At 42.1% G+C, this 15,471-nt stretch overlaps 1 protein-coding gene across 3 annotated transcripts; it reads right to left on the minus strand.

The window, feature by feature from the left end:
• Window positions 1–7,669: 7,669 nt before the first annotated feature.
• LOC105477036 (phorbol-12-myristate-13-acetate-induced protein 1) lies at window positions 7,670–11,942 on the minus strand. Of its 3 annotated transcripts, none has more exons than XM_071085248.1 (3): window positions 11,684–11,941; window positions 11,344–11,485; window positions 7,670–9,610 (listed from the first exon to the last, which is right to left on the minus strand). In XM_071085248.1, the coding sequence occupies exons 1-3, from the start codon at window positions 11,739–11,741 to the stop codon at window positions 9,346–9,348; spliced, it is 465 nt and encodes a 154-aa protein (XP_070941349.1). In that variant the 5' UTR covers window positions 11,742–11,941; the 3' UTR covers window positions 7,670–9,345. The 3 variants fall into 3 exon arrangements, with proteins under 3 accessions (XP_070941349.1, XP_011731658.1, XP_011731657.2); XM_011733355.3 differs by having other exon boundaries at window positions 9,419–9,610; window positions 11,207–11,490; window positions 11,684–11,942; XM_011733356.2 differs by lacking the exon at window positions 11,344–11,485 and having other exon boundaries at window positions 11,684–11,931.
• Between the last annotated feature and the right edge of the window lie 3,529 nt (window positions 11,943–15,471).

A 15,471-nucleotide genomic window follows, 5' to 3' on the forward strand; every position in this document is an offset into this window, starting at 1 on the left:
GAGAGGGAGAAAGAAGCCAGATGAAAGACGAAAATTGAAAATCAATTAGCTTAAAGAGGGTACATGAGGTCATTACTCTTAGATAACATGGTTGAAAGATGAACCTTGTGAAACTGACATTTAAGGAACAAAAGGGAAGAGGAACTTTCTAAGTAGAGTTAAGAGGGCTCGAGGTGCATGGAGACAAGTGCCAATCACTTTACATGAGTTTGAAGGAAGAGATGACGCTCAGAGGTTTAGCATGATGCAATGTAAAAAGAGGCCTTTGGATGTGGCAATTAGACCATTAGACCTTTAGGAAAACAGTAACTGTGGAAAGAAAATGGAGATGGAAGACAGATTACAACATGGCAAAAGTACAGTATATTTGAGGAAGTCAAAAAAGCAACTAGTTTTTGGAAAAGCAGTCCCAATAATAACTTGGTAGATGTGCTCATTAATTAAGTCACTAGTGATTTTGACAATAAAATAACTTATATGATTGTGAAATAAACACCTTCCTTTACTTGAAATAAAAAGTAACTGATATTACCTGACTTTTTTTTTCTTATTTTGAGACAGTCTTTCTCTCTTGCCCAAGCTGGAGTGTGGTGGCACATTCTCGGCTCACTGCAGCCTAGACCTCCTGGACTCCAGCCAACCTCCAGCCTCAGCCCACCAAGTAGCTGGGGCTACAGGCACACTCCACCATGCTGGCTAATTATTTTTAATTTTTATTTTTTGTAAAGACAAGGTTTCCTCGTGTTGCCCAAGCTGGTCTTAAACTCCTGGGCTCTAGCAATCCCCCAACCTTGGCCTCTGAATGTGCTGGGATTGCAGCAATGAGTTGCTGTGCCCAGCCATTTTTTTCTTTTTTCTAGTGAATACTTTGTTGGCTTATAACTTTGAGTTCTGAACCATTTGCAGATATTTCATCTGGTTGTATTCATCTGTCTCCTCAACTGTAAAGTCCATAAATCAGGAGGAATGTCTTTATCTCTTCACTCATTTTGTACTTAATAATTCCAACAACTATGATAACATTTGGCTTTTGTAAACTCTCTGTAATCCTATAAAGTTTTTTTTTTTTAGCCATTTACTAGTGGCTTATGAACAGTCATGCCCTGGGCTGAGAGCTTTGACTCCATGGTATCTTTTAATCCCCTACTGAAACTCGTGGTAGGCAGGGAATAATGATTATATCCTTCTCACAACTGGGTGAAAAGTGGTGGAAAAAAAGCAATTGGGGGCCGGGTGTGGCGCTCATGCTCGTATTCCAGGACTTTGGGAGGCCGAAATGAGAGGAGGTCAGGAGTTTGAGACCAGCTTGGCCAAAATGGTGAAACCCCAACTCTACTTAAAATACAAAAATTAGCCAGGTGTGCCAGCGCGCATCTGTAATCCCAGTTACTAGGGAGGCCGAGGCAGGAGAATCCCTTGAACCCAAGAGTCTAGAGGTTACAGTGAGCTGAGATTGTGCCACTGCACTCCATCCTGGGAAACAGAGCAAGCTCTTGTCTCGAAAAAAAAAAAAAAAAAATGTAGTAGGATATAGCTGCTTAGATGCAGATTCTTAGGGTTAAATCTACTAAAGTTTCCCATGGAATCACATTACAGCCTCACAAGGGTGACTCGCCTGATTTGCCTGGAAGTGAGAGCATTTCCAGGACATGGTACTTTCAGTTTTATTTTACTTATTTTTATTTTATTTTATTTTATTTTATTTTATTTATTTTTTGAGATGAACTATCTCTCTGTCACCCAGGCTGGAGTGCAGTGGCATGATCTCAGCTCACTGCAACCTCCGCCTCCCAGGTTCAAGCAATTCTCCTTCCTCAGCCTCCCGAGTAGCTGGGACCACAGGCGTAGCACCACCATGCCTGGCTAATTTTTGTATTTTCAGTAGAGACAGGGTTTCACCATGTTGGCCAGGCTAGTCTCAAACTCCTGACCTCAGGTGATCCACCCACCTCAGCCTCCCAAAGTTTTGGGATTACAGGCGTAAGCCACCAGGCCCAGCTTGTTTTTATTTATTTTATTTATTTTTGACACGGAATCTCGCTCTGTCACCCAGGCTGAAGTACAGTGGCTCGGTTTCTGCTCACTGCAACCTCTGCCTCCCAGGTTCAATCAATTCTGGTGCCTCAGCCTCCCAATTAGCTGGGATTACAGGCACATGCCACCATGCCTGGCTAATTTTTGTATTTTTAGTAGAGATAGAGCTACACCACATTGCCCAGGCTGGTCTTGAACTCCCAGGCTCTAGTGACCCTCCCGCCTTGACCTTCCAAAACGCTGGGATTTCAGGCATGAGCCACCAGCACCTGGCCAAGGGACTTTCAGTTTTAAAAGCGGGACAGTCAGAGGCAAGCCAGTACCAAAGAAATTTCCATATTCATTAAGGATGAAACAATAAAATGCTTTCATAAAGAGAAGGGTCAATATCTGTGGCCTCCCACAATATTTTTAAAGAAAAAATTTCAGTGTAACTTTAAAGAAAACATTTCAGTGTAACTTTAAAGAAAAAATTTCAGTGTAACTATGAGATAATGTGGGTTGAAACTTACAGCAAAGTCTGTTTTAAGCAAGTATACATACTTTTTAATTTAGCCAACTTATTCTAAAAATAGTATGGTTGGCAAATAACACACTGACGCCTTGTTACTGCCCTTTGTCCTTGTTTACTTTAATTTTAAGTTCAGAATAAAAAGCCTAGATTTATCATCTAGACTAGGTGCTTTCCAAGACTCTGGGAAAGGTCTCTCAATACCAGGATAGCTCAGGAGTCATTGATAAGTTATTAGCCTGACTTCCTTATGTTCCTCTATAAACATTTTGAAAGTTAAAGTTTTAGTCTTGACTTGCTGGTTCTCAGAAACCTGTTCATTTTAATATAACATCAGTAAAGATTTCGAAAGTGGTGAAGGAGCTGTTTTCTCACTTCAGTGACCAGCGTGGTATTGTGTCATTTTTATTCAGATAGGAAAAGGGGAGTGTTTTCCTGATGAATCAATAAACGCATGTTTCTTGAAGACAGCATTTGGGAATCTCTTACTAAAAATGCAGGCTTTGTGAAACCAGAGGATTTCACAATATAACCACCCATTGATTTCTGACGGATTCTCAACACTTGTCCAAAATGAATCATCACAAACATGCACTGGTTAGTCTAGATGTTCTCTGTTGTTTGGTTTTTTTAAAAGTAGTGGCAACCATTTTTTCTTCCTTCCTGACTTCTGCCTAGACTTGCTGAAATAGGGTGGATACTGCAGGGGAGCCGGAAAAACACACCCGTTGCTGTTTTGACAGGCTTCTTTTAATACCTTTCTTTCCATTTACAAATAGCTCCTGCAGGTCTGTCTCAGTAGGTGCTGTTTTGGCTTAAGTTGGTAAAAAGGAGCCCATGAATGCTGTTTCTTTCAGAATTAATTCTATTCTCCTCCCCCACAAAATCTCTCCGGGAGTGAGATGCCACATGACTGTGCCTGGCTGGCTGGCACTACCTAGCAAGTGAGACAATTTATAGGGTTAGTCTCATTTATTCCTGCAGATTGGAAAGCCCCTATACCAGATGAGTGTAAATGGGGGCCGCAATGATTGCTCTATTTTTTTTTTTTTTTTTTTTTTGCATGTCAGCTGACTTAATCATCAGCCTTCCTCGGAACACGCAGGGGTGTAAACCTTGGTTGTAATTAATGAGACACTGGATGGAAAACAAACTAGCGTTGCTCTGGGATGGGGATCCTGCCTCCAGCCCCACGCTGGGAGGCAGTCGCATTGTGGTAGGAAGATAAAAGAATTTTGAGGTCAGAAAGGCACAAGTTCAGGCCCGGCAAGGTGGCTCACACCTGTAATCCCAGCACCTTAGAAGGCCGAGGAGAGCAGATCACTTGAGGTCACGAGTTCGAGACCAGCCTGGCCAACATGTCAAAACCCTATCTTTACTGCAAAATTAGCCAAGCGTGGTGGTGTGAGCCTGTAATCCCAACTACTCAGGAGGATGAGGCACAAGAATCGCTTGAACCCAGGAGGTGGAAACTCTAGTGAGCCAAGATTACACCACTGCACTCCAGCCTGGGCAATAGAGCGAGATTGTCTAAAAAAAAAAAAAAAAAAAGAAAGAAAGAAAGAAAGAAAGAGAGAAAAGCCCAAGTTCAAATTCTGTGACTTCTCCTCATTTGCCAATTGACTACTTTGGGACTTTGAGGACACTGCTGCTTCTCTGAGGCTGCTTCCTTGACTATAGAATGAAAAAGATAATCATACCTTCCCAATAGCAGTGTGTGAGCACCAGGTGAATTAATAAATTTATGTTTCTAAAGTATTTGGCACATAATGGGTTTGTCAGTGAGTAGTATTTATCTAGTGGAAGTTTTGTTCCTATTAGTATATATATATAAGTATATATGAGTTATATAAGTATAGTCTTAAAGTAGCACTATTGCACCCCTGTGGATGCATGCAACTCACTCCCTAAAGGCAAAAACAAAGGCAGCTGGGGTTTGACCTGTGTTTTCCAAATTAATGCATTTTTTGTCTTATCTCAGGGAGAGCATTTCAAGATTCCCTTTTGAAGAATTACTGTACCCAAATCTAACCTTACCCCAGTCAAAAATAACTAGACTGGAACTTTCTTTCTACTTCTTGAGATGTTATTATGTAAATCAGGACCTGAATTTTTATATGAATACATACAAGGGGATTTGGACAATTAAATAGTGCTTGTGAAACCTGTTGTATACCAGGTGGAAAAAAAAAAAAAAAACGGTTTACCATTACTAAGAGTTTATAAATGAAAAGCAGATGGCCTCATCAAGGGAAAAACTGCCACTTCCCCTCCAGCTCCACCACTGCCCTACCCGCCTTCCTTTGAAAGGTTTCGGTTCAGTCTAACAATCTTAATTGGGTAAGATCTTCCATAGCTTTGTAAGAAAGCTAATCTCTAACCCTTCCTCTGTCTTGTCAGGAAAGTTAACTCACACTCAATGGACACTGACTGTGAACCAGGCACTGTGTTCATCTCATCTCATTTGATTCTCAACGATGCTTTGAAATAGATATATTTTGGACTAGTTTATAAGAAAACAGAGATCAAATATTTATCCAGAGTCGCACAAAGTGGCAAAAAGACAATTCTGAAACCAGAGACAATGACAATGACAACTGTGGAAGAGGGACACAGTCGTTTTGAAAATGGCTGAGTAAAGATGGGAATTTGGAAATGGGCAAATCTCATAGGCTCTGCTAGAGATCATAGTGACAGAGCATGAGAAGAACAATAGAGGTCTTTTTCCTGAAACACAAGAAATACCAAGGAGTTATTTGCACATTCTATGTTGTTCTGTTCTATCTTATTGCACAGTGTAAACCCAAGCCGAGGCTTCTCGCACTGAGCAATGTCTAATGGCAGAGAGCATAGATTACATGGAATGGATCAGGGCAGGGGGGTGGTTGGGAGGTGCGCAGAGCATGTGGTTAATAACTTGCTAAATTAAAGAATCCAAAATCCCCATCTATAACTCTTATCAACTCTCCCATTTCTCTGGTGATTTTAAGAATGGCATACTTGGAAGAAAACCATAAGGGAATAAATCATGAGCATGAATGTTTCACACTGAATTGGCTGAACAGATTTCTGTAAATGTTTAAAAGAGAAACTGAAGTTAGTGCGTGGGCAGTATTGACAAATGTTTTGCTCTTTAACCAGGAACTATTACTTGAAAAAATCCACGTGATGACACGGCAGGGTGTGTCTATCAGGTGACCCTATCTATTTTCAGCTACACATAAGAAGGAATTCCGGCAGTGATATCATCACTGGGAAAGCTTGCATGCAAAGCAAACTCTCCTTTCCAAGAAATACAAGTCCAAGAGGTTCCCACTCGACCTCCTCTAAGACTTAAAGTCAATGTTTGGGAGAAGAATCCAGAAAACAGAAATTTTGGGAGGTCTTTTAAAATCCCACTCCCCTGCTTCTTTTTGCAAACCCTTAACTTCCCTCTTACAGTGTCTGAAATGAGCTCAGAAGTGGGGGCCAACAGACTTGGAACTAGGTGAGAGACCTTCTTCAGACTGCTTTGCCATCCCATTTTATGATTCCAACTTCAGGGACCTTAAAGATGATCTAAGTCTCAATTTCAGATTAAATGTGGCTTAGAGAGGTTGTCTTGTCCAAGGTCACACAGCTCATTCGTGATTTTGTCTTGAAAGTCCAGCTTCAGGATTCTAAAGTGGGATACTCCTTGTATCACACCACTTCCAGTCACACCACTTCCAGTTACCACAGGAACACACTGAATGAATGAAAGATCATCTGAACAGAAGCAATACAATTTGAGTCAAAAGAAGCAAATGATTTTATGTTGTGTAGTGACCTAAGAAATCTATTTTTAAGGTGTTGGTTCTCTTCCTGATGGATCGTCCCCTTTGACGACTGACAAGGAGATTTACAGGATTTTTGACCCTTTAGGTGGTTTCTGCTCAGTGATTGAGGAGAGGAAGTGGCGTAGGGAGGGGTTTGTAGAGTTATTGCAATGGATTCCAAAACCCAAATCACAACACACAGTTCTTTAAACTGAAGAACAACTGATTCACTGGTAGATACATTTTCTTTTATAATATAAATGCAAATTTAAAAGCTAGCTGTTGTCAGTCAACAGATATAATTAGAATTGCCTGAACATCTTGGACATTTTTTAACATTAAAATATGGTTCTCAAAAAAATATATAGTTCTAATACCTGAAGATTGTGAATCTGTGCCTAAACTTTCATGTGTTACTCTTTATATAAAAGAAAAGCTTAAGGTACACTTTTTTCCTTATTTGTTTTCTAGTGGTGGCAAGAACTACTGAGGTGCACATTTAGCAAAACAGTTCTGGCTATGCGAAGAGTCTTAGGGACAGGAGTTACTCTTCCAGTGATTCTCAAATCAAACCATGCAGTTTGTCCCCACCCTTTCTGAAGCCAAGCTCCCGCCCCCACCCCACTTTCCCAGACGGAAGTCTTTCCCTGGAGGCATTGTTATATATCTTGTCCATAACCCCTGCATCCTTCAGCTTTCCGGTTCTTCTTTTCCTCTAGTAACTCCTCCTCCTTTCCCCACGTTTCCCATTTTAGGAAGGCAATTTACATTCTAAGGGGTCAGCTGACTCTTTCCCAGGGCAGGGGTGGGGTGAAGATGTGGCTCCCAGATCGAAGCTAAAAACTAGGGGTATCTTTTAGTTCACACACTCAAACAGGAAGGCCACTGAGTTACATCTACTTTTGCACATGACTAACCTCAGATGAAGCAATCTTTGCTACTCTAGCGCTGGAAGCAGAGGAAGAAGTGTGAGGTCGCCAAAAAGGAAACCGTCCGGTAGCTCCTCTTGCCAGACAGACCCAGGAGCAGTCAAGGATGCTAGCTCACAAAACACCTCTAATGAGGTCATGAATCTCTATAGGCTGTAATCCCAGCACTTTGGGAGGCCGAAGCAGGCAGATGACTTGAGGCCAGGAATTCAAGACCAGCCTGGCCAACATGGTGAAATCCCCATCTCTACTAAAAACACAAAAATTAGCCCAGTGTGGTGGCACGGTGAGGAGGCTTTAGCACAACAATCACTCAGACCCGGGAGGCATAGGTTGCAGTGAGCCAAAATTGTGCCACTGCACTCCAGCCTGGGGGACAGAGCAAGACTCTGTCTCAGAAGAAATTTAAAAAAAAAAAAAAAAAGGACCTATGTAGGGCATTCATTTCCTATTTTTCACTATTTTCCCTCCCAATTAAAGTGTAAGTCCCTTGACAGCAGAAATCATGCAAATTCTCCTATATTTTCTGCTCCAACTACTGGGAGGAGACAGTGTGGTCAGAAGGTCAGAGGATGTCTGCTGATGGAAATCAGTTAACATACTTTGGCTTGATAATGAACACTTACTAGTCAGCAGCTTACAAGATGAAGACAAAATTAACACACAGAAAAGAACAGTGAAAACTTTTAATAGTTTACTGCCACAGTATCAACTTTTATATGTGTACATATATTTAAATACAAGATAGACCATAAATACCAGATGGTAAGATATCTGCCTCTAGGCTGAAAAGAAAAAAACTCGGCCACTAAATAAACAATCTTAAGTAATACTGAAGAAAACATATGTGAGGTAATCTTCCATCTAAAGTGACTATAACCTACATTAAGATATTTTAACTAAAAATTCAAGTAGTTATAAGACTCTCGTAACTCAAAAACATAACTTTAATACACATTTTCAAACTAAAGAAAAATATTTTAACTATAAATAGGCAAAATAAATAAAATTATTTTTGCTGAAATAAAATCATGGCATTATTTCTTTTATGCATTTAAGGACTGTATATAGCCCAGATAAAAAATGAAACTTACTTGCGACCCTTCTAAGAATCTATATAATACTCTAATACAAATTATCTATACAGATATCCATATAAGTAGGTAAGTATGTGTAGATACCTATATTCACTGATGCATATGTGGAACTTTCATTCTAGATGAAACTATCTGTTCCTTTTTTTTAAGAAAAGTATATTCCAATTATAAAAATATTCTTAATTTATATTAAAAGGTCACTTTTTGTAGGGTGCACACTAACTAATGTGACAAGGAGCATTTTCCAAATCTTTAGAAACTTCTTTAGAAACATTCATTTCTTATCAAGTTACTTCTGAATATTTGTTTTACTAAGTTTTAAAAACATCAATTAAAAATCAACTTCTTTTTTCTTTTAATTATCCCTGGTTACACAAAATCCCTGTGTTCTTTTATTATATTGAATGTTCAGTCTACCGATTTACTGGCCCCAAGTAACCCTCCTATACTTCTATCCAATTTTTTCAAAGTTATTTTCCAGTTTTCCATAGTTTCCACTAATGCCCAACAGGAACACATTGAATGAAAGATCATCTGAACAGAAGCCATACAATTTGAGTCAAAAGAAACAAATGATTTTACATTGTGTAGTGACCTAAGAAATCAACATTGACTCTAACATTTCAGTGTTCTCAGAATGAATTTTTTCCTTATAACAAGGTAATATGTATAAACCGAATCATATACATTGTGCTGAGTTGGCATTGAAAAGCAAAACACCAAAAACAGCAACAACAAAGCACTGAACTGTTTCTTCCCAGCCGCCCAGTCTAATCATTGGTCATCTCCCTTTACACTAGGCCAGCAGTAACCTTCAGCAAAAACACTAGAACAATTCTCTAAGTAAAAAAGAAATGTGTCAATAATTACTTCCTTATTTTCAAGGGTCTTCCATTCTTGCTTTAAAATAAACAAAGTGGTTTTATAATGTTCTCTCATCCCAAAGAATGATAATCTGGGAAATCTCAAGTAGAAATTCACTTTGATGTATTCCATCTTCCGTTTCCAAGGGCACCCGTGAATGTGCCTTCACATTCCTCCCAATTACAATGCAATCTTTCTTCAAATTGATGAAGTGTGCACCTCCTGAGAAAAAGTCTCTTTTGGAGTCCCCTTATGCAAGTTTTTGATGCAGTCAGGTTCCTGAGCAGAAGAGTTTGGCTATCAGATTCAGAAGTTTCTGCCGGAAGTTTAGTTTGTCTCCAAATCTCCTGAGTTGAGTAGCACACTCGACTTCGAGCTCTGAGAAGGAAAGCAAAACATGGACATTAACATTGATGATATTACAAACTGTAACCAGCAAGACCTAATACGCCCACACTAGTGACAAACTGAGTATCCCACGAAGCATTTCTCTTAACTTTGGCTTTATATGCACCTGTTTTCCAAATGGAAAACACACACACACACACACACACACATTGTGACTCACCGAAAGCAATCGTTGAGGTAAGAATAAAGACATTTACTTTGAGTTTTTTAAAAATGCATCCTGGATGAGGCAAGTGTTACCTTACTTTCAAATATGTCAGATGGTACAAAGAGTAGCATTAGTCATTTTACCAGCCTTAGATGATGTCATCTTTTTCTCTTTCATTTAAGGATGGCTGGGAAACAGAAGTCAAGTTCTGTGTGGCTTTCAAGTAGGATTTGATTTTCAAATGGCAATAATTTACAGCTTAGGTTATACTCTCATTATATAGGCAAATCTAAATGTATTCTTTTTCTCGTTTAAAAAAACTCTGTAATTTTCTCACAAAAGACTCATAAAATCTTATTCTAAAATTAAGTCCACATTCTCTAAAATAATTTAAACATTTCTATTTTAATGTAACCCCACTTCTTCCTATAACCCCATTCTGTACCAATCCTTTGCCTTTATGCGAATGAGAGGAGCAGAAAATAAGTGATGTTTCTATTTAGGTTCAAAACAAATCAAAGCTGTAAATATATAGTAAAGCAAAATTTTAAACCTATATTTCAACCAATTTCTCTCTACAAGAGGTGAGTGAAATATTTCCTAACTCCTACACCAAGAGACCTAATAAATCTCCTAAGACGTTATTCTTTATGGGCTACAGGATCAAACATTTTGGGAAGTATTTACACAGACATGTGTTCTACAGAAATTGAGATATATTAATATACAGTCCTAAAAGTAAAAAAGAAACACCAAATAACATTCAGCATCCGACATTGGAAGCCCTGAATTCTAAGTGGAAAAGTTATCCCTTTCACCAAAAATGTAGAAAACAAGGCAGAAAATAGTTCCCGTTCACTTCCTTAATTTTTTTAAAAATTGCAGTTACACACCTATAAATGTATTAGTATCAATCAAATCAAGTTTAAGGGGAACTTTGTGCTGCTTCTTATTCTTGGGAATTAAGTCGGACCAGAAAGTGCTAAGCACAGGTAAGATCCTTCAGAAAGAAACACGGTCAGAATCCTAGGACATCACAAAAGGTAGACAAAGTTTTTTCCATCCTACACAAGAGCCAGAGACAGCAGCCTGTTACCAACTTAGGCATGGTCACATTTGCAATGCACCACTTCCACTTCCTTAGTACGCCCCAGGAGCTCTATAAAATGAAAGTAACTTAAAAGGTCGGGGGGCGGGGGGGCGTATAATCGTCTGATGCAACAGCAGTATGGCCCACACAGATTTCGGGCTCTGGTTAGATTTAGAAAAAGGATGGGGCCAGGGCGCTGGCCTGAAAAGTTATGATGGAGTTGTAAGTATGGGGGCGGGGAGTGAGAATGAATGAATGAAAAAAGGAAGCGGACTAACTCCTATTCTCCTATCCCCAACTCCCACATGATCGATTATTTAAATATTACAAGATTTTCTAGGCTCCTGAACACAGGTTGCCCTTGTGGGGCCGTCTCTGGAAGGGCTGGGAGTCCAGGCGGTCTCCGGAGTCCTCTCTTGCCCCTTCTGCCGCGACAATCACTTTCTCCCAGAAGCAGCCGCCTACACTTGCACTTGTTCCTCGTGGCCCCGCGGAAGGACAAGTGGGGAGGAGGAGACGAGCTTTTTGCCTCTGGTGTAATGCAGCTGCATCCCAATCCCAAATCCGGCCTGGTCCCTCGCCGTCCCTGCCGTCCCTGCAGTCCCCGCTGTCCTGGGGAAAACCCCCGAAGAACTTTCTGGAGGCGCCCCTAAGGCTCGTGCCAGGGCACAGACCTGGCCCGACCTTGAGCCCCTGCGCAGTCTGTGCCCGAGCCCCGACGGGCTGAGCCCGCCCCGACCGAGACCTCCACCCCGGCCCCGACCCCGCCCAGCCTGGGTCTTGGCTGGCCCCAGCGGGTCGGTACCTGCCTGAGCCCGCGTTGGGCTCGGTTGCGCGTTCTTGCGCGCCTTCTTCCCAGGCATCTCCACCGGTGCCGCCGCCCACTCAGCTAGAGCCCGGGAACCTCGGTCTCCAACTGGAGCACGTCGGACGTCTGCAGGACGCGAGCTGAACACGAACAGACCCGCGGGCAGGGGTGCCGGGATCGACTGCTCGGACGCGCGGAACTGCCAAGTACACTCGGTGAGTGCCCGGGAAACTATGAGGTCCTCGCGCCAGAGACCACGCTTTTGTCCAATAAGAACTTCCCCGGTGACGTAGGGAAACTAGACGCCGGGCCCGCCCCTGTCCCCGCCCCACAGACGGCGCTCGGGGAGCGGACGCGCGACCCAGGCGGGCGGGGAAGTCCCCCGCCGAGCGCGACCTGCCCGGACACGCTCCCGACCCGCGGCGGCGCCGACCCGCGGCTGGGGGCGCAGAGCCCTTGGCCGCGAAATTACTTCCTTACAAAACGGGGTGGGAGGAGAAGGGAATCGGCTTTGACCATCTGCAAACGCTGGGCGTCGTCAGCGGCAGTGGTGGCGGGAGCTGGGAGTGGCGGGAGGAGAAGGGTTTTCCCAGGAGGAGAGTTTTCCCAGGAGGAAAGTTGTGGGTGGGGAGAGACCAAAGGCCTTGGCAATTAGAGACTTGGGTAAACAAGTCCCGGAAAGGGATTGGAAAAGGAAACTTTTCGAACTTGAAGAGTATGGGCAGTAACAGGGAAGGGAAATGGGAAGAACCGTAATCAGCGCAGAGGAGAACCAGAGGCCCTGTGAGAAGGCGCCGGGTCCCAGGAAGTCACTGCAAACAGAAGCTCTGGTGCCAGCCAGAAAGAACATCGTGTTTGAATTGGGAAGGGATTTGTGTGCGAGCTTCCAGATAGGTCGATATCGCCCATTCTGGATGTTTAGCAAAAACAAGTGGATCGTTATCATACGGAAAACGTTCAAATCTTTTGTGGGAGGAATGAGCTACCTGGGAACGTGAAATTATTTGCACAATATTTAGCGAGGCCATGAGTAATTCTATTATGAGGAGTAGTAATTAGGAGTAGTTAACGGTTACTGGGAGCCGCTTCATGCTAAGGGCTTTGGCATGCATTCTCTCATTCCGTCCTCAGAACAACTGTTGCTACTTTACAGGTGCGGAAACTGAGGTTTGCAGAAAATTGCCCAAGTTCACTTAGGCAGAGAGCACTGCCCCTATCCCGACCCAGGCGGGCCCACAGAGAGCAAGAGCTCTTACCCACTGTAGCCTTCCCAGCAATCAGTTTCCTAGAAAATGTGTGTTTTCGCTGAACGCGGTGGCTCACGCCTGTAATTCCAGCTCTTTGGGAGGCCGAGGCGGGTGGTTCGTTTGAGGCCAGGAGTTCGAGACCAGCCTTGCCAATATGGTGAAACCCCGTCTCTACTAAAATACAAAAGATTAGCCAGCCTTGGTGGTGCACGCCTGTCGTCCCAGCTGCTTGGGAGGCTGAGGCACGAGAATCGCTTGAACCTGGGAGGCGGAGATTGCGGTGAGCCGAGATCGCACCACTGCACTCCAGCCTGGGCAACAGAATAAGACTCTGTCTCAAAAAAGAAAAAGAAAAAAAAAAGCGTGTTTTCATATTAGCTGTGCTGTTCAATGAAAAGATTGCAAATTCGTTGCATGGACTCCCTAGAAGTGTTTAGTTTGGTTTACAGTATTGGCCTTCGAAATGTATTGTAAAAATTTGAATTGATGACCAACATTTTAAACATTGAGGGATTGCATGAAAAACCCGGATTCCAGCATCTCTTGGAAAACCAGAAGCTCTGACAACCCGGGATCCATTTTCCAAAAGTGCAAAATAGGCTTGAAGTGTGTGGTTGAAGCCACACCCTTTAGAGGAACCTAGGGTACTCCTGTTCACCCCACTCCCTGCTGTTTGCTTTTCCCATTTACATTATCTGGCCTCAGTAGGCATTTGAGGTTGTTTATTTATCTTAAATCATTCAATCAACACAAACCAGCAAATATTTATTTATGGCTTGGTCCTGCTGAAGGTATGGTCAACAATATAAGCATGGAACAAAACTGCTCTTGAGTTTAAACAACATAGTTTCGCGGCTGATGTTGGCTGTTTTTGAGTGGGGTATATACAAATGAGTAAGAGTGGACAGAACTCAGGAATCATCACAAGATGCAGAAAGCACAGTGGAGATGCTGCCTTGAAATCTATTATCCCCAAGTGGTAATTCAAAACCACTCCAGGCTCATTTTGACATACTTAATACATAAGGAACACCGTTCACTTTTTGGTTGCATAAATTATTAAATTTCTGTTGTTCAAATCACACACCCTGAAATGCAGTGAATATACTCAACAACAACCAAAAAAAAAAAAAAAAGTGAATCATAACATTGTTTACCTACAAAAGGTATGTTAATCCCATCCTCTAACATTTTCATTAGAAAAGAATTGGTCACGTGACCCGTACTGGATACAAACCTTAGGCAACTCTGTTTTTTAGGGAATTGCAAATTCAGTTTGCAAAGAGGAAAAGAGCGGAAAGAAGTCGGGGGAGGTGGACTTTGGAAATGGGTCAAATTCAGCTGGTTTATAGAGGACTTTTAAAGATTTGGGATTTGAGATGGTCCATAAACAACTCTTTGGCAGGGCTAACATTCTCTAAAGAGAATTGGCTGGGCATGGTGGCTCATGCTTGTAATCTCAGCACTGTGGGAGGTGGAGGCAGGGGGATCACTTGAGTCCAGGAGTTCCTGACCAACCTGGGGAACATGGCGAAACCCCGTCCCTGCAGGTAATACAAGTACAAGCTGTAGTGTCAGCTACTCGGGATGCTGAGGTGGGAGGATTGCTTGAGCCCAGGAGGAGGAGGTTGCAGTGAGCTATGATCTAGCCATTCCACTCTAGCCTGAGTGACAAAGTGAGAACCCTGTCTCAAAAAAAAAAAAAAAAGAAGCAGCAGCTAGAAGAAGCAGAGTGAATAGCCTCTCTTAACTGTATATCCTCTGGAAAAGGGAGGTATCATTTAATGTTGGGCTTGCAACAAATATAAACATAGAGATATTTGACCAAACAAAATAATTAATAAAAATGTATCGTGAAGTGTTAGAATTCCCTATTATTATTTTTTTTAAGTAGGACTGGTGAAAATGACATTTTAAAAAACTATTAGATAATCCTTTTTCATGAAACAAGTTCAAAAATGACAGTGCACATCTGATCATTTCAATGTCAGTGTTAAAAAAAGTATATATATGTATATATGAACCACAATGACAAACAAGACAAGCATGATTAGTAATAGAATAGTCATTCGTACATTTCATGCAGAAACTAGGATTTGACCGTTAAACAAGAAGATATGAGATATAAATGAGGCATATTTAGAGTCAGCCTGGGATAAAATATACAGGCTGTAGATCTGATTGTGTTTGTTCTAATAAAAGGGAAACTTGTTGTTGTTGGTTTCCTGTATAACATGTTTGTTAACAGGAAATTAGCCGGAATATTTGATGGATTGTATCTGTCATGCCTGTAATCCCAGCACTTTGGAAAGCCAAGGCAGGCAGATCACTTGAGGTCGGGAGTCCACCAGCCTGGCCAATGTGGCAAAACCCCGTCTCTACTAAAAATACAAAAATTAGCCAGGCATGGTGGTGCACGCCTGTAATCCTGTAATCCCAGCTACTCGGGAGGCTGGGCTGAGACAGGAGAATCGCTTGAACCCAGGCAGAGGTTGCAGTGTGCTGAGATGGCACCAGTGCACTCCAGCCTGGGCAACA

This window comes from Macaca nemestrina, chromosome 19, assembly GCF_043159975.1.
Source record: "Macaca nemestrina isolate mMacNem1 chromosome 19, mMacNem.hap1, whole genome shotgun sequence".
Classification (NCBI taxonomy): Eukaryota; Metazoa; Chordata; class Mammalia; order Primates; family Cercopithecidae; genus Macaca; species Macaca nemestrina.

Coding starts and splice junctions, on each gene's coding strand:
- LOC105477036 (XM_071085248.1), bottom strand. CDS start 11,741: ATGCCTGGGAAGAAGGCGCGCAAGAACGCGCAACCGAGCCCAACGCGG. Junction 11,486..11,683: donor CCCAACGCGGGCTCAGGCAG/GTACCGACCCGC, acceptor TCCCCAGGACAG/CGGGGACTGCAGGGACGGCA. Junction 9,611..11,343: donor CACGAGGAACAAGTGCAAGT/GTAGGCGGCTGC, acceptor TTTCCTTCTCAG/AGCTCGAAGTCGAGTGTGCT.